At 56.3% G+C, this 16,835-nt stretch overlaps 9 protein-coding genes across 9 annotated transcripts; 4 read left to right on the top strand and 5 right to left on the bottom strand.

The window, feature by feature from the left end:
• Positions 1 to 464: 464 nt before the first annotated feature.
• On the top strand, positions 465 to 2,153 carry PHSY_007184 (potential ZIP metal ion transporter; the record flags this gene model as incomplete). Its single annotated transcript, XM_012337778.1, has 1 exon — positions 465 to 2,153. The coding sequence occupies one exon, from the start codon at positions 465 to 467 to the stop codon at positions 2,151 to 2,153; it is 1,689 nt and encodes a 562-aa protein (XP_012193168.1).
• Positions 2,154 to 2,295: 142 nt separating this feature from the next.
• PHSY_007185 (coiled-coil protein) lies at positions 2,296 to 3,259 on the bottom strand (the record flags this gene model as incomplete). The annotated part of the gene is made up of 2 exons (XM_012337779.1): positions 2,296 to 2,931; positions 3,017 to 3,259. The coding sequence occupies 2 exons, from the start codon at positions 3,257 to 3,259 to the stop codon at positions 2,296 to 2,298; spliced, it is 879 nt and encodes a 292-aa protein (XP_012193169.1).
• Positions 3,260 to 3,424: 165 nt separating this feature from the next.
• On the top strand, positions 3,425 to 4,771 carry PHSY_007186 (hypothetical protein; the record flags this gene model as incomplete). Its single annotated transcript, XM_012337780.1, has 1 exon — positions 3,425 to 4,771. The coding sequence occupies one exon, from the start codon at positions 3,425 to 3,427 to the stop codon at positions 4,769 to 4,771; it is 1,347 nt and encodes a 448-aa protein (XP_012193170.1).
• Positions 4,772 to 4,902: 131 nt separating this feature from the next.
• On the bottom strand, positions 4,903 to 5,775 carry PHSY_007187 (ubiquitin carboxyl-terminal hydrolase; the record flags this gene model as incomplete). The annotated part of the gene is made up of 1 exon (XM_012337781.1): positions 4,903 to 5,775. The coding sequence occupies one exon, from the start codon at positions 5,773 to 5,775 to the stop codon at positions 4,903 to 4,905; it is 873 nt and encodes a 290-aa protein (XP_012193171.1).
• Positions 5,776 to 6,199: 424 nt separating this feature from the next.
• On the bottom strand, positions 6,200 to 7,199 carry PHSY_007188 (hypothetical protein; the record flags this gene model as incomplete). The annotated part of the gene is made up of 3 exons (XM_012337782.1): positions 6,200 to 6,220; positions 6,310 to 6,448; positions 6,553 to 7,199. The coding sequence occupies 3 exons, from the start codon at positions 7,197 to 7,199 to the stop codon at positions 6,200 to 6,202; spliced, it is 807 nt and encodes a 268-aa protein (XP_012193172.1).
• A 515-nt stretch (positions 7,200 to 7,714) lies between these two features.
• Positions 7,715 to 10,612, top strand: PHSY_007189 (hypothetical protein; the record flags this gene model as incomplete). The annotated part of the gene is made up of 1 exon (XM_012337783.1): positions 7,715 to 10,612. The coding sequence occupies one exon, from the start codon at positions 7,715 to 7,717 to the stop codon at positions 10,610 to 10,612; it is 2,898 nt and encodes a 965-aa protein (XP_012193173.1).
• Positions 10,613 to 11,565: 953 nt separating this feature from the next.
• On the top strand, positions 11,566 to 12,825 carry PHSY_007190 (hypothetical protein; the record flags this gene model as incomplete). The annotated part of the gene is made up of 1 exon (XM_012337784.1): positions 11,566 to 12,825. One exon carries the CDS (start codon positions 11,566 to 11,568, stop codon positions 12,823 to 12,825), a length of 1,260 nt encoding a protein of 419 aa, XP_012193174.1.
• A 175-nt stretch (positions 12,826 to 13,000) lies between these two features.
• PHSY_007191 (thioesterase) lies at positions 13,001 to 13,513 on the bottom strand (the record flags this gene model as incomplete). Its single annotated transcript, XM_012337785.1, has 1 exon — positions 13,001 to 13,513. One exon carries the CDS (start codon positions 13,511 to 13,513, stop codon positions 13,001 to 13,003), a length of 513 nt encoding a protein of 170 aa, XP_012193175.1.
• Positions 13,514 to 13,922: 409 nt separating this feature from the next.
• On the bottom strand, positions 13,923 to 16,808 carry PHSY_007192 (hypothetical protein; the record flags this gene model as incomplete). Its single annotated transcript, XM_012337786.1, has 1 exon — positions 13,923 to 16,808. One exon carries the CDS (start codon positions 16,806 to 16,808, stop codon positions 13,923 to 13,925), a length of 2,886 nt encoding a protein of 961 aa, XP_012193176.1.
• Between the last annotated feature and the right edge of the window lie 27 nt (positions 16,809 to 16,835).

Here is a 16,835-nt window from a genome sequence, read left to right on the forward strand (position 1 = left end):
GACGAAAATCATAAAATCCACGTTGCTGCTGACTTGGCACCACATAATCAAGGTCAGTCCAGGACTGTTAAGCCTGATGACAAAAGCATGATAACTGTGAGGGTCGCTTTGCTTGTGCATTTGCTGACAGCTGAATTCAAGAAAAATACAGTAAACCTCTCTTGGCAGTGCATCTGCCGCTGCAGCTCAGCATTCCAGCTGGCCAGCTTCGACTTGCTTCGGCTATTGGACCATTGCCTAGTGGTGCATCTCACGGACAGTTGAGCAATCAGCTTGCCCCCAGCACTACCACCATCGTCGTGATCACCATCGCCTCGCGCTCCTCAAGGTCTCACCAAACCTTTGCATCGATGCAGTTCCCATGAACCAGGTAGCTTGCGACCCACTCGACAAGCAGCATCCTGCATTGCAACCCACTCGGCTTTCTTCCAATCTCTCGTAAAGCCAGTGAGTGACGAGCACAGATGTCGGGTCTCTTCGCCTTTGTGCTGCTCGTCAGCGGTATGGGCGTAGGCACGCTCGTCTGCGGTCTCATACCCCTCTCTCTACCCTTGTCACATCGCATGATGCGCATTCTCGAAGTGTTTGGAGCTGGCCTCCTCGTCGGAGCTGCCGTCACTGTCGTCATTCCAGAAGGTTCCAGCTCACTCTTCTCCAATGTCACGCCGCAAGCGCCGTCTGCGCCAAACCTATACACAGACATGCTCCATTCTGCAGCTGCTTTCACGCCCACAGCTCAGCCCCAAGCAGGCTCAATATCGGGCGCACAAGCATCACAAGAGCCGTGGGCTTGGTCGTTCATCACGAAAAGGTCAGACGAGCCATCGCCTGGCCACGATCGTGGCAATCACGGCCACGAGCATGGACACGAGCACGACGATCATGACGGGAGTACCTTCACACAATCTGACGCAGAGCATCGTCTCGGAAGCAGCATCCTCTTCGGAATCGTTCTCATGTACATCATCGACCAGCTCACATCCTCCTCTGCGGATCCATCCCACGATCACAACTCAGACAAGGTCCGAGATCACCACCACGGCGGTGACTATGCATCCACGCCTGCGCGTCCGCGTCTCGAGGCGCACCGTCTCTCCAAATCCTTCCATCACAGAACAGATCCATCGGCACCGCCCAACACCATCCACAAGGTCACCAGTCGAGCTTCATTCACCGTCTTTGATCGCTCACAGCACGGAATCGACGAAGAGGCGCAGACGGCAAGCGCAGCTGTTGGAGGAAACTCGTCATCTACAGATGCACCCCACCGTCGAGTCGAGAGCGTAGCGACAGCTTCGAGCAGCAGCGACCAGGACTTGCCCGATGATTATGACGATCACGACGCAGACAGCTACCGCCACTCTGATCTCAAGCGCAGTGCGCACAGCAATCGCGAATGGCACAGCTCACCACGCAGCAGCACAACGCTTCATCGTGATGGCCTTGATCACGAGGTCTCCGTCGGTGCTCCCTTACTCCACCGTCAGACCTCTGCCCTCAGCAACGCCCGCCCCGCTTCCAAACGCTCCAGGTCCATGTCGTCCTCCCACGCAGCCAACTCGACATTTGGTCAAGCGCTCACCACTATCGTCGGTCTGCTCATTCACGCTGCAGCAGACGGAATTGCGATGGGTGCCTCGGCCCAATCGGGCGATGAGACGCTCACCATGGTCGTTTTCATCGCCATCATGGTACACAAGGCACCCGCAGCTTTCGGATTGTGCGCCATGCTCATGTCACAGCGTCTTTCGCGCACATCCATCCGCAAAGCTGTTGCCATCTTTGCCCTCGCATCCCCCGTCGGTGCGCTAGTCACCTACGGTTTGCTCGCCTTGTTCTTCGATTCTGGCCTTTCCGCCGTACACGGCGCTACAGCAGATGCACAGGGCGGTATCGACGGCAAGAGTATCGGCACCGCGTTGGCATTCTCTGGTGGCACTTTCCTGTTTGTCGCTTTCCACGCCGTACTCGAGCTCGCCGGAGCTGAAGCCGACACCGTTCCAACGCATTCGGCCAGTGCAGATGCGCCGGGCGAGACTCAGATCCTGGGCAAGTGGCTCAGAATCGTACTGCTCATCGCCGGAGCGTGCACGCCTAGGATGCTTCAAGGTCTGTTGGCCAGCTTGGGTGCCGGCGAAGGTCATCATCATTGAGCTCACTGTAATTGTATTTGTACCCTTTCGCACACGGCATCTAATCCTTCTGAAACGAGCATGTCGATTTTGCTGTGATATGGCGGCTGATGCGATTGCGCAGAAGACGAGAGACAGTGAGAACGGGCGTGCAATGGCAACGTCAAAGATCATGCTTCTCTGACACAGAAGCAGACTGGGCATTTGTCCTCTTTCTCGCTGGCCCACCGCTTGACGCCTCTGTCGGTGTCAAGGGTGGCTTGCCACTCTGCGCGCTCTTCTCTTCGTTCAACTCTTGGGTCTTGGCTTCGCCTACTGGCGGAACCACAGTCTCCTTCTTTCCAGGGATGAAGTTGGCACCTGCTCCTACAACTGCGATCAGCGTCCTTGAACAGACCATCTGCCAGACGGTACTGCTGATCGCGCCTTTCGGTGCCCTCGGTAGGGCTAAGAACCATCCGACGGGGCCGAACCAGCTGTGTTCCGAGGGAGGTAGCCAGAAGATCGGTGTCTTCGAGTACCAGCTCGTCACCGCGAATGGGAAGATGGAGGTGACGACGAACAGCAACCCAGAGACGACCATGTTGAAGGTTGATCGAGAGGAGGTGAGGGTGGCGTTGGTGGCTTCGAGCGTCGCAAGCTGTTTGTCGACCGAACGACGGAGTTTTGCCCATTTGGCGAATTGGTCCTGGGAAGACGTGGCGGAGAGCTGTTGTTTGGTGGTGAGGATTTCGCGACGAAGGCGACGTTGTGCGGATAGTGTCGAGCGGTGGAAGAGCGATGTGTACAGTAGCCATAGCTGTGAAGAAAAAGGACGGCGGGCATGGTGTCAGTTTGATTGATCTTCGCTGAGGATTGCGGGTTGGATGTTGGGAAAGACTTACGATGTCCTGCAACCTCTGTTTGCCTATCGCAGCGATGGTCTGCACCACCACGACAGAGAGGAAGATCACTATCGCCGGATGCATCTTGATTGAATCCTGCAGGAGTTCTTGTGGGGGCTGCTTCAGCGTGATAGGAGGAAGAGATGGTCGTCGAGTAAAAGGAAGGTGGACAAAGCGTTGACGGTCGAGAGGAATTCTTCGCGTCGCCTTTGTTGAAGATGGTCTGCCGGCCGAAAATCGCATTGCTCGCCTCCACACCAACACTTTCTCTCCTTCGTGCGAGGGCCCTTTCGAGGTGTCTCTTGGCTTCAGGCCATCATTCGCGCCGAGGAACAGCTGCCGGTCAACGTCTGTTCAAGACCGCTGCTGTCCGTTACGCTCTAAGGACACTATGTCTGGACTAGCAACATGGCAGATGATCAGACGGCCGACCGAAGAACAAAGGTACTAGCGTGGGGGAGCAACCTCTTCGACCAGATCCCACGAGACAAAGACGACGGCACTTCACAATCTTCCATCTTGCAGGATGCTGCATCCGTGGTAGCTGTGTGTACGTATCAGACGGTCTGTCGCAGCAAATCTGGCAAAATCAAGGCTTACGGTGAAGCACCTTCGCTCGTCGAAAAGGCTTGTCGGGACTTGCTGCAAGACACGAAAGTGGACGATAGGCTTGTGTTTGTAGGTCATGACATCTTCGAGGCTATATTGGATGTCAAAAGTGATCGATGCTGCTTTCTGAGGTACGCAGAAGATGATGAGGAAGAGGGAGGACGATATGAGATGATCGAGGGATGTGGGTGGGAAACGGCAGCGGTCGATGGGAGAGGTCGGTGTATGGCACTAGACCTGGAGGGGCGCGTATATCTCTTTGACTCTGTGGCCATGTTCAGGATCACGACGGGACAGAGCGAAGCTGCAATCACAGCGAGAGAGGCGGCTCGGTTCACAGCTCATCCCTGTGCCGAGGGCAGCCCTGCAAAGGAAGCGAAAGCACCGGCTCCACTACCCAAGTTCGACAAAATCTCGGCAGGCAACGCACACTTTGCGCTGCTTTCCCACAGTAGCCGCACACCTTCACCGGTATGGATCTTCGGCGATGCTCGATTCGGTGCCATTCCGATGCAACCATTCTCGCACACCACCCTTGTAGGGAAGCTACCTTTGACGAAAGCCAAAGGAAAATCTCCTTCGTCCGACTTGCCAACGACCGATGTACGCTACCTCATGCCAGTACCCTACTTTTCACCTCACGAAGGCTTCCCATCCCGCATCGCAAACATCTCCGCCGGTAGTCGACACAATCTCGTCCTCACCTCCGGCGGCGACCTCTACGGATGGGGATGGAACGAAGATTCCCCTCTTCTGCCTTTCGACTCCAGCCCGACGAATCAAGGTTGGGACACCAACATCGTGTCCGAACCCACACTCATCCCTCTCCCCTCTGCTCCCAAGGATGAGCTCTCGCTCACCGCAATAGCCGCATCGAACGGTCGATCCTTTGGGATCACTACGGAGGGACAGTTGGTCATTGCTGGTTCGAACGAATTCGGATGCTTGGGTCTCGACAAAGATTTGGGTGGTGCGGAGAAAAAGCCGAGGTTCGAACGAGAGTTCAGTCAGATCAAGAAGGAGTACGAGTGCGTCAATGGCTGGCAAGTGCATCCCAGTTGGAAGGAGGGGGAAGAGATCAGGAGAGTGATGAGAGTGGATGCGACGATGCTGGCGACTTTCATCACGGTTGAAACGACAGCCTAGGGCTCGATGTCGGCACGGCATAAAAGGTTTGGTTGTGTATCATTGGGTCACGGGATAGAATACAAAACCTGTCAAGCAGCTTACGTGCGTTCCGCGATGAGGAATCGCTGTGCAGTGCATCAACCCCCGCATCAAGCGTCTTTCATCTCGACATCACCAGCAGGAGCAGCTGCAACCGGTACCTCGTCCTCGAACGTCGTGGCAGGCGCCGAAGCGGCCGGATCCGTCGTCAAGAGCGTCTCTTCCTGCGCTGCTGTAGCCTGCTCCGCCTCTGCGCCTGCGGCTAGCACTGCTAGCGTAGCATTGTCGGTCTCCTGACCGAGCACGGGCTTGTCGTGGAGCTGCGATTCGACCTGTGGTTGGATCTGGGGCGTGTTGGATCCTGTGCCTGTTGCAGTCCCTGCTTCTCCTTGAGACGAGGGTGCTTGACTGAGCGGCTGTGGTTGTGTGGTGCTCGGTTCGAGTGCTGAAGCGGCTGGTGTGTGGGCGAGGGAGTCATCGGGGGTGTTGTCAACGGTGGTGTTGACGCTGGAGCTTGGTTCTGACAAAGTAGACTGTGTGACGTGTGCTGGGATCGCAGAGGCTGGAACAACCTCGCTTCCCTCACCCACAGCTGCTGAAGGTGCGGCTGGAGGGTCTTTTGGAGCGATAGTGCCCAGCCCACCATCAGCACTCGAGAGCGACCCTCCTGCAGCAGGCGTTCCCACAGCCGGCGCGTTGTGGATACTCTGCACGGGCGCTTCCACAATCGCCGCGTCGTCCGCTACTCGATCCTCTGCCAGCACATCTTGCTCTTCGGGGAACGTGATGAGCTCATCCGGTGCGCGAACCCATTTGAGGATCTTGACACCGACCGTAGTAGAGGAAGACGATGACGCGCTGCCATCGGGTGCGGTTCCTGTGGGAACAACCCATTCCTGGCGCCATTTCACGATTGGCTCGGTAGCCTGTCGGCGCACTTCGTGCTCGAGGTTGGGTACGAATCGTCCACCGAATCTTGACATGTCTGCAGGATCGGCGTTGAGTTCCTCGAGAGACTAAATAGATCGCTGGAAAGTGAGGTGTTGGATGGACGTGCGAAATGCAAGACAGAACGCGTTCAAAGCTGCAAGCCCGCAGCGAAAAGAAAAGCCGCGTTCCGAGGTCCCAGGCACGCGATTCTTCTCGCTAATTTCGCACACTGACGCCATACATACTGGAACGGCTTCGTGGAAGCACGCTTTCTGCCAGCACAGTCAAGAGATGCCTCTACGTCATTCAAGAGGGGAGACAATGGTTCATGCAAATATGAATTGACGGTGTTACTAGTACACGAATTGAGGATTGATTGAGCCCACGGAAGGGTCGAGGTAGAAATACACGTATCCGCGCCGTGCAAATGCGGATCGATCGTGTGGCTTTCGAGACAAAGAGGACTGGAGAAGTCCGTCATGCTCTTGCGAATGTGATCTGTTACGGAATGATCGGAAGAAAGGGTGAGGATGGTCAGCAATGACGATCACGACAGGATGGAATTCTCCTAACATTGTGAAGCTTACTTTGAGCTTGTCACCAGCACCAAAATTGTAGCCGTTGAGTGCGCCACGAGCAGTTGCGCTTGACGGAATATCCGAATACTCGACGAAGGCGATGTCGGCCTTGCCAGGGATCGTTTGAACGTCGACGTAGCCCGTGTATCTGTTACGGAGACAAGGTTATTGCGGAGGTCGAGGAGAAGAAAGTCAATGAGGGTGTCAGTCAGTGTCGAGCGGCTGATGGACTTATCAACGTTGGATACTTACGCTGAGAATAAGCTCTCCAGCTCCCCCTTGCCGACGCCATCTGGGATGTTTTGCAAGAAGAGCATCTTGTTGGGAGGAAGGTATTCGTCGGGCATCTCGTGTTGGGCCCTTTTAGCTGCTGCCTTCTCAGGCTCTGCGATCTCTCCGGCGGCAGCTCTCCTTGCTCTGTTCTTCTTTTCGAGCTCCCTTCTTCGGAGCACATTGCCTCTTCTCGCCATCTTCTTGTGCTCCAGTCTTTGCTCCTTGTGCTGCTTGAACTCTTCGGAATCTTGTCCGCCCTGATCTTTGAGCTTTTGCAGGACCTCGGCGTCCGATTTGGACTTGGCGAAGCTAATCTTCATGGCCTTACCGTACAGAGGAAAGAGGTGTGCTTCGCGTCGAGCTTTGTCCGCCGCTTTGACGTCATCCAGCGAGACAAACGCCTGACCTCGCATTCGAAGGTTGGTGTGCGATACGACCGACAGGACGGTGCCGTAGTTGGAGAAGAGGTTGGCGAGAGTGGCTTTCATGGTTTCGAGCTTGACTTTCTCGTTGAGGTTTTGGACGTAAAGCGTCTGACCTGCGTCTGATGGCAGCGGTGGTGGCTCGTCCGAGTCAACGCTCTGGTCCATGGGCGTTCCAAACGGTGGTGGTGGTAGCGAGGACATCCCCGGCGGCGGAACGGAAGGCGGTGACATGCCCACGCCAAATGACGGAGGTGCCGGCGAGTTCGACATGCCTTGAGCCTTTGCCTCGTATAAAAGGTTATGAGGACGGGACGAGGAGGATCGACGTGGGAAGAAGTTGGAAGCATCAGCACGAGCGCCATGCGGAGCTGCCGAAATCCGAGCTCAAACATCACTCTCGGAAGTCGGTCTGAGTCCGAGTGAGACCGCACTGCTGTACAAGCCTAAAAAAGTCGAAATGCACGCTGAAATGCACGGCAGCAACGAACCCTGAAGACGCGCTTTCAGTTGAAATCACAATCAGCATCATTCTTCTGCTCAGCCATCATCCATCCATCCTTTCCATCGCTCCTTACTTTCATCGCCCTGCCTTCGATCAGCGTTCAGCAACCATCAGCTCAGCTGTATGCCACCACCAGACTCTCGCGCTGATCACACCACCGCGAATCATCCACTCTGGCCCTCATCTCGATCATCTCCAAAGGACGCGTTCCATCATGTCGTCGCGTATCGAAAAGGGTGGTGCTCGGTTCAAGCCCTCCATCGTCCCGAGGAAGTCAACAGGAGGAGCTGCCACAAGTGGCGGAACACCAGTGACCGCTTCACCGCAAGCGGCACTTCCTACACAACAACCCACTCCAAGCTCCTCCAGTGGTCCCCCTCCATCTCCCTCGCTTACTCCCGTAGTCACAGCCCGACACTCGCGCCCACCATCCGTTCGCAGCAAAGATTCGGCCGTCGCCCCTACTGCAATTCCGCCGTCGGTCTCACAACCATCTGCGACGCAAGCTGGCTCGTCCAAGAGCTATGCCTTCAATGTCTCTCCTTCCATCATCAACAAGCCAGGTGCCAGCACGACTACTCGCACCAGCGTCACCGCCGGGCAGACCTCATCCAGCGCTTCCAAAGCGAAGCCTGTGTTCCGCAGACCATCCGTCTCGAAACCTCGTCCAGGCTCCAGGGCGTCCCTCACTCCGGCGCCAAACTTTGCGCACCCTCCCGCACCTGCGTCACAGCCCTTGCAGCCGCTAAGCGAGCACGCGACACGCACCGATATTCCTCCCAGTGTCGGCGGCGCTGCAAGCGACACAGTTTCAGAGGTAGCTCCGGCTCGTGCCGACGCGACCCGGGTTCCGCTCCAAACCGATCTCATCATCGACAAGGCTTCCCAGCCTGATCCTCTGCAAGTGCCGCTCCGATCTAGCAGGTCAAGAGGTGCAAGCACTACGCAGGCCGAGGTCACGACCGCTATAAAAGAGAGTGCCTCTCAACAGGAAACCGCGCCATCCTCGCGTTCTCAACGTAGGGCAGCGGTGACTGCTGCTGCGCCATCGGCCCCTCTGACCGAGCTGAACGGGACCGCCAATCCTGTTTCCTCGTCCAGGAAAGGAAAGGCGCGCGAAATCTCACAGACGAGCAAAGCGGGAGACGGCCTCGCATCGGCGCAAGGTGTCAAGGCTGGATCGCAGGCTGCTGGTACGGCTGCGCTGGCCACCGATGCCGAAAAAGCTGCGAGTGCAGCCCAACGTAGACTCGATGCGGCTGCTCGTCTGCAAAAACGCCGACTCAAGCGCAAAGAGCTCTCCTCTGGGAAGCCCAGGCGTCCTCTATCCGCCTACTTGCTCTTCGTCAATTCGGTGCGCTCGCAAAGACAGACTCAAAATCCGGACATGCCCCTCACAGAGCTCACAGCCGAGATAGCCGCCGAATGGCGTGAGCTCGAGCCTGCGCAACGAACCAAATGGGAAGCAGAGGCTTCCTTGCTGCGCCAGCAGTACGACACGGCCCTCGACGCCTGGAAGCTTGCACACCCAGAGGGCGTATCGCTTGGTCCCGAGGACGAGAGCGATATGGAGACGACGTCGGAAATCGACGAGGATGGCGAACCCATCCGTCGCAAGAAGCGTCGCATCACTGCGTCTCGTAAGCCACACACCGTTTCGGACGATGAGGAAGAGTATCGCAAGCAGGTATTTCACGAAGGTGAACAGCTCGCATCCAGCCGCATCGATCCGGAAAACATCACCATGGCCGACATCAGCACGGCCGACTACAGGAAAGGTCGCGCTGGTCCACGGACCTTCGAAGCGGATCGCGTCTACAAGAGGCTGGTACATGACAGACGCGCAGCTGCCAAGTCGGCGCTGCTCGGCGAGCACGTGTTGGGCGAGAAAGTCAACCACGCTTCGCCGTCGCCCGCGCCAGCCGCAAACATCATCCGAACGGCCAACGGCGTTCCCGTCGCCACGGGTGCTGAAGAGGCGCTTCAGGGTGAAGAAGAAGTCGTCGGAGAGCAGACGGGAGAAGAGGACGAGGACAAGGACGAGACTGACGCAGACGGAACCACGGACGGAGAGGGTGTCTCGAGCAGTCGTCGCGCACGCAGAAGGCGTGAACCATCGGTCGCCGCCACGGAAGTATCGTTCCGCGAGAACCGCTTTGCTGTTCAGACGCGTATCGTAGACGGCAAGATTGTGCTCGACGAGACTTCCCTTTTTGCCAACTACGGCAACGGCGAGGAGGATCGAGATAATATGGAGGTCGTCGACGAACGAGAGGGGGACCGTTTCGTCAACGCTTCCACCTACTCACGCAAGCTCGGCAGGAACAAGAAATGGTCAGCGGACGAGACGGCCAAATTTTATCGATGTCTGCAGCAGTGGGGTACTGATTTCGAGATGATCGCTCGCCTCTTTCCCGGTCGGGACAGGGTGATGATCAAGAAGAAGTTCAACGTGGAAGAGAAGAGCAACGCAAAGCTGGTCGACGAGGCGCTCACAAATTCGGTGCCCGTCAATCTCGAAGCGTACGCACAGGCCATTGGTGTGGACCTTTCGGGTCCGCCGCCCGAAATCAAAGCTGATCTGCACGACATTGAGTCGCTGGCTGCCGCCGCTGCAGCGACGGCGGTGGATGTGGCCGTCAAGAAGCGTGAGGGCACTGCGACCGCCTCTAGCCGCAAAGGTGACCGTAGCGACGCCGAACAAGACGATGGTGACGACGGCTACGAGTACGAAGAGGTGGTCGAGATCGACGACGATGGCAACGAACAGGTGATCCGTCGCAGGCTGGGCAAGAAGCCGGGTCGCAAAGGCAGCAAAAAGAAGCGCAATTCGACAAGAACTCACTCGACTTCTACGCCTGCGCCCTCTGCACCCGAACCAGCGTCAGAGCCCGTTGCGTCGGCAATTGGCACCCACTCCGCGGCGATTGATGCAACCGAAGCGAATCCAAGCACCGGTGCCAAGGCCAGGTCTACCAAGTCGAGCGGACCGCCTTCGATCGGGAGCCGCAAAAGCACCAGAGCCACACGAAAGCGCGCCGCTTCCATCAACAGCAGCAAAGAGGCTCCAGGAGACGGCAGAGAAGTTGAAGAGATTGTTGGCGAGCTATGATGCCATTGCAGATTCTGTTCACGCAATGCCATTTTGTCGGCGCGCAGATGTTCAGCCAAACCATGTCGATTGAGTGTGTAGAGAGCAGCGGAAATTGGCGCTTGTTGGGGGCCTCTGCATTGAAGACCGTGTGACTCCTGCAGGAAGTTGGACTCGTTTGGGACCAGCATGACGTGACGTTGACGATGAGGGGTCGCTGCTAGCGTCGAGCGAAAAATTGTCGATCATGGGATCTCCAGAAATCATTCGCTCATGGTGTCTCAGCAATTCGAGCGAAGCGAGGCATTATGCGTCTTTTCCTCCCGCAGAACCGACGGCAATTCCGCTGCACGAGGACGTCGTTTTTCCAATTGATCCTCACTAAGGGGAGCGGTTGCTGCCCCGCAAATCACCAACGGCTGTGTGGAGGGAAAAATTCTCCGGCGTCAACTCAGCGCGAGCAGAACGGCGATCCGCGCACGTCAGACAAGACCCCGAAGAAAAAGCTCTCTGATCCTGTGTTTGCTAACCGAATCGCCGAGAAAGAACCGCACAACAAAGCATCGGCTAAGCAGAGATGAGGCACACACCCTACAAGAAAAGTGGAGCATTCGTTAAGGATGTGGAAGAAGAGAGGGTTCTGGGTTGCGGGGTTAAGCCACTGTCCGACTTAACCCCCGGGGCGGGAAGACTAGGTCAGTGGCGCTAGGAGTCTGACAGCCGCACATGTACACTTTGGATTGAGAACGAGAGATGGCATGTCGATCGCCGTGTCGGTGCGATCGGTCTGCCGTATGAGGTGGCAGCGACTGACTAAGCGGCGTTGAAGGTGTCAAAGCACGTATGATGGCTAAGCAGTAGTGCTGAAGAATCATACGATCCTGCATTCTCGATGCTGTGAGACGTTGTATATATAGGAACCACTGCTGCTGCTTCTGGGGGAGCATCTATTCAACAACACTTCAACGTACACCATGTTGATCCTTCAGAGTTTGCTCACCTTGCTCCCGCTGCTGAGCGTGGTCTATGCCGCTTCAATCCGGCTGGACGCTCGCCAGAACGGCAACAGCAGCAGCAGCAGCAGCAACAACAACGGCACGTCGAGCAACTCGACAGCCGCCGGACCTTACGGTCTCAGCAATGCCAGATGCGAGAACGTCAAGCTCTCGGTCCCCGTCAACCTGACCCTCGCCAACTTCACCAACGTCGACAACAACTACTCTAACCAGTCGTACATCACTCGACAGGTCATCGACTTTACCGAAGCTCAAGCCAATTGGACCGCCGCACACGGTCCAAGCATGAACACCACGTTCAACCTGAACCGCACCTTCTCGATCAACGGCTACTACTGCACGCCCATTCGAGGTGCCAAGAATGACAGTGCGCTGTGGAACTTGGTCCACGGTATCGGATTCGATTCGAGCTACTGGGACTACACTCTGTCGAAGGAGTACAGTGTTGTCCGACACGCTGCTAGCTACGGATACAGCACTTTCAGGTACGACAGGTTGGGTACCGGTGGGAGCGAGACGCCTAGCACCGGTGGTTTCGACGTCGTACGTGCCCAGACCGAGGTAGCCATCTACCAAGGTGTGCTGCAGCAGTTGAGGAACTCCACCAAGGTTGGTGGCAAGAAGCACAACAAGATCGTCGGTATCGGCCATTCCTACGGCTCGATCCAGACGCAAGCGGTGTCGATGATGACACCTCAACTGCTCGACGCCGTTGTCCTGACCGGTTACACTACCAACTCTACCAACTTGCCCGGCTACCTGCACGCCGCTTCCTACTCTATCGCTAACAAGATCTTCCCCGATCGTCTGGCGAACAAATCCGACATCTGGCTCGTCACTGGCAGCAACGCCTCGGACATCAACGGCTTCTTCTACCCGCCTTACTACTCGGAAGCGTCGTTCGACCTCGCTCGCTCCACCGAACAGGCCGTCACCCTGGGTTCGCTGTTCACCGTAGGCGCCGTAGGCGGCATGAGCAACTTCACCGGACCCGTTCAGGTGGTCAACGGTGCCAAGGACTTTATCTTCTGCTCGAGCAACTGCTGGGGTGGGCCCAATGGTACCGACATCCCCAGCGGTGTCAAGATGCTCTACCCGAACGCAAAGAACTTTACCAGTTACATTGCCGAGAACACGGGTCACGGTATCACGGCTCACTACAGCCAGCCGATGGTGGCAGAGGAGATCGCACAGTGGATCGCTGCGCAGGGTTTGTGATGGATCCGGCAGCATGTAGATGATTCGCCTCCGGGACATTTGGTTGTCTACGTCGATGGTCGAAGTTCCGAAATCCTGATCCTCAGTCGTTTTGTGATCGCCTTGATATGTGTGTGTGTGCGTGCAGCCAGATGGGAAGCGTAAGGCGTTGAGCTGATTGTGAGCGCCATGCCCATCAAAGCTTAGACCGTGACTGCTCCGACTCGACCGAGATTTTTGACAATGGCTCTCTCAACCTTCCCGGCATAGCGACTGGCTTCCTACTGTGTCTGTCCACGAACACGTGCGTGGAGGTGATCAGCGCAGCCACCTCCTTACCCTCCTCACTGATCGAGACCTGGTAGGTGACCGAGCTCTTGCCCAACTTGACCACTCTCAAGCCCACCTTGAGCGGTGTAGGGAAGCTGCACGAGGCGTAGTACCTGCACGAGTTGCTGATCACCAACCCGACGATGCTCGACACGTCCTTCTCGGAAGCTGCTGAAGTGGCTGAGGTAGAGGTGGTGGAGGAGGGGGAAGAGGGCTGGATGAAAGGCTGGATGCCGCAGGCGTTGACGAGGTAGGCGTTGATGATTGAGTCGGCTATGAGGTAGTACGATGAGTTGTTGAGGTGACCGTACTGGTCGTTGTCGAGCCATCGTGTTTGGTAGGTTACCGTGTGGGGCCAGGGGCCTTTTGCTTCTGACATGGTGGGCGATGGATCGTTCTGAGGGGATCTGACGGGAGTAAATTCGATCGATCCGCGAGTTTTAGTACGAATGAAGATGAAGTGGGCGGAAGACAAGGGCCGAAGTGTTGGGAAATGAGGTCAGAAAGAATAACGAGAATGACAACCGGAACCGGCACAGGTTGGTGCGAAGAATAACCGGCAAACAACCCCGCAATTTCAGAATGCGGACGATTAACAACTTTCGTGGAAAATCGGAGAGGAAAATGAGGTCAATTAAAACTCCACCTACATTCCTCGTCTCATTCACATTCATCATCACAAAACAGGTCGGGTCCAGTGAACTGTAACAAGTCTGGTTCATTGGTGCTGTCCACATGGTAATGAGGGTATATTTCTACGAGAATCGCAACGGTAAAAGGAACAAGTGCTACTGTTCAAGAAGCGACATGAGCTCAGCAGCCGATTTCGACGCCTTTGCCTCTTCTGACGCTTCGAATAGTGCCGCAGGCGCCATTGTCGCTCTACCTCTCCTCATCAGTCCTGTCGCGGAAGATGGCAAAACTGATTTCCTGGCTTGAGGATGAAGCGACTTCCTCCCTCCCGCGGCCACCTTCCTCGAACAAGTCGCATCTTCCAACAGCTTCTGTGCAGCGCCATCCAAATCGACAACTGCTTTCTGCAAAAGGGTATAAGCTTGCAAGTCTCGCTGAGCATCCATATCTCCGTTGACCTGAGATGCCTTGGGTATCCCGTGCGATTTGCACTTTACATCCACCAGCTTATGCGCAAGGTAGCGCAGCCAAAGTACGTTGGTCGCTGGGAAGTAGCTCTGCCACGAACCGCGCGTGACGCTTCGCATCTCGCGATACACTTCGAACTGTGGGTCGCCCGAACCGTCGAACAGCGTTTCGTCGTCGAAAGGGTAGTGCAGCACATCGTCCTTTTTCGCCTTCTGCTTCGTGGTGACCGGCACAGTACAAGCACGTGACAGGGTGAAATCGATGATCGTAGCCTTGACTCCAGAGACTTTTGGATCAAGCAACCAGCTCGACGTGTCGCCTCGACTGTGAGTCTTGGTCGAGACGTCCTGTGCGACGCCCTGCACGAGGATGTTGCCCCAATGCAAATCACGATGCTCGAATTCGTACTTGGACTCCATCACTCCCAATCCGCCCACCACCTGCCAAAAGATGGAAGCTGCTTGCAACCAAGATTTCACCCTGAGACTCTCCAAATCCATCCCGCCATCGGTCATGACGAGCAAGGCGTAGACTTGCTGTCGTCCGAGAACGTCTGGTCGGATGTTTTCTGCGCCTTCACCCGTCTTTGTGCGTCGTTTGTCGTCCCAGCGATCCCAGGCTTGGATGAGTGCGGAGGGATACGATCCTCGAACTATGTGTGCCGCACGTAGCGATACGAATGAGTCAGAGGCACAAGATCCGCTTCCGACGAGTTGCATCAGCCGGATCTCGCGCTCGACGTCGGCAGCTGGTGAGGTGAATGGTAGGTCATCTCGATTGACGGTTACGCCGTCGACCGAGTTCGGACTTGAGATAGGGATGATCTTGAGCACGACTGCTTCGTGTTTGCTTTGTTCGGCTCGAGACGACGCGAAAATCTTGAAGACCTCGCTGTAGCTTGCTTCGCCAATCTTTTCGACACGGCGACGTGAAGAAGCAGTGCCCAAACGAAGCTGCTGGATCACCTCTGTAAATGACTTCGGCTTGGACTGCGAGACGCAATCAAGGAGCCCAAAAAGGCTGCTGGTGTTGCCGATCGCCTCGTCACCATCCGAGACGGCCAGGTCGGTCACCTGAGCCGCGAGTTGATTGGCAGGATCTTGCTCGCTTTCGTCGTCTGAGCCTGGCTTGTCGTCTTGCTCGTCCTCATCGTCGCTGTTCGCCGCGATGCGTCGGGTGACGCGTTTGTTCTGCTTGGCTTTCGCCTTTGCTGCAGCGCTCCTCCTCTTCTCTGTCGAGGCGTACGAATCATCGCTGCTGGGACCGATCATGCTCAAGGATGATTCACTCGTTCCGGCAGCTTCAAACGAAGAGTCTGAAACGCCCGCGGCTGAGGACAGAGACGAGTCGGAGATGGAGATCGCCGACAATGCCGATGTGCCGAGAGCGGTCGTTTTGCGCGGTCTCGCAGCCATCGATTTCCGTACGCGTCCTCCTTCCTTCACAGCTTTCGGCTGCGGACGCTCGTGTTGTTCCTGCGCTGCGAGCTCGGCCAGCTGTCGAGCTTTTTCGGCAAAGTACGACTTGGTAGGCACGGGTCGACGCGGAGTCATGTCCCTGTCGGTGAAGTCGTAGTCCTGGATCGCCATACGTGCTGCTTGTGCTGCTCGTCGGGATGACCTGCCGGCGGGCTGGTTGGGTGGTGGTGTTGATTCATTGGGCAAGGTCGGTGTCGATGATCTGGCAGGAACGGGCTTTCTGACGGTTCTGGGAGAATCAACTGCGCCTGTGCTGGACTTGGTGCGACGTGCTTTTGGTGTCGCATCGATTGCGCTCCGAACGAGAGCCTTCTTAGGGCTCGACCGCTTCTGCGATTTGGCTACAGGCTGCTCGTCCTTGTTCAAGGTCTTGCTTGCGAGCGCTGCTCTCTGCTCAGACGGCTCCTTCGCTTTGGCCGAGCGGCTCGAGCTCGAAGATGAAGGTGCAGTGGAGCTGCAAGCCGAGTGAAAGGAAGAGCTGGAGTCCGCCGTCTCGTAAGCCGAGCTCTGATCTGCCGCAGACTGGTCTCTGAGAGTGTCTTGAATCGATCCTGCGCCGTTCGATCCCAAAGACAAAGGCAAGACGGATGCCCGGGATTTACCATAAGTGACCTTGGGCTTTGTCTGCGGCTTGAAAAAGCCAAAAGGATCGTTCTCGTCGTTCTCGAGCGAGGTGAAGGTGGAGTGCCGGTTCACGACCCTGACTTCGGCTTTGCGACCGTACACCGACACCTTTTTGGTGTTGCCGGAGAGGAACGACATCACCGAAGTACGAGGCTCCTTCGCGGAAGGCTTCGAAGCTGGAATTGCTTGTTCGGTGTCGGATGGTGATGAGATGGTTGTGATGACGATCAGGCCATCCACATTTTTAGCGTCCAGGTAGCGAATGCAAAGTCCCTGCATCCGAGCATCACATTCGACCAACACCAACACAACTCTCACACTGCTCAGCCCGGAAATATTAGATTCTCGCCAAAAATCAACGCGAAACCGACACGTGACTGCGACTTGCTTGGACGCACCCGTATTACGTAAGCGGCCCTGAAAAGTCGTTTGGCTTTCTTCCTTTCCGATACGAACCAGAAGAAATGACATCGATCAAGCACCTGCTACTCCGCACAC

Source organism: Pseudozyma hubeiensis, assembly GCF_000403515.1.
Source record: "Pseudozyma hubeiensis SY62 DNA, scaffold: PHS68, whole genome shotgun sequence".
Lineage (NCBI taxonomy): Eukaryota > Fungi > Basidiomycota > Ustilaginomycetes > Ustilaginales > Ustilaginaceae > Pseudozyma > Pseudozyma hubeiensis.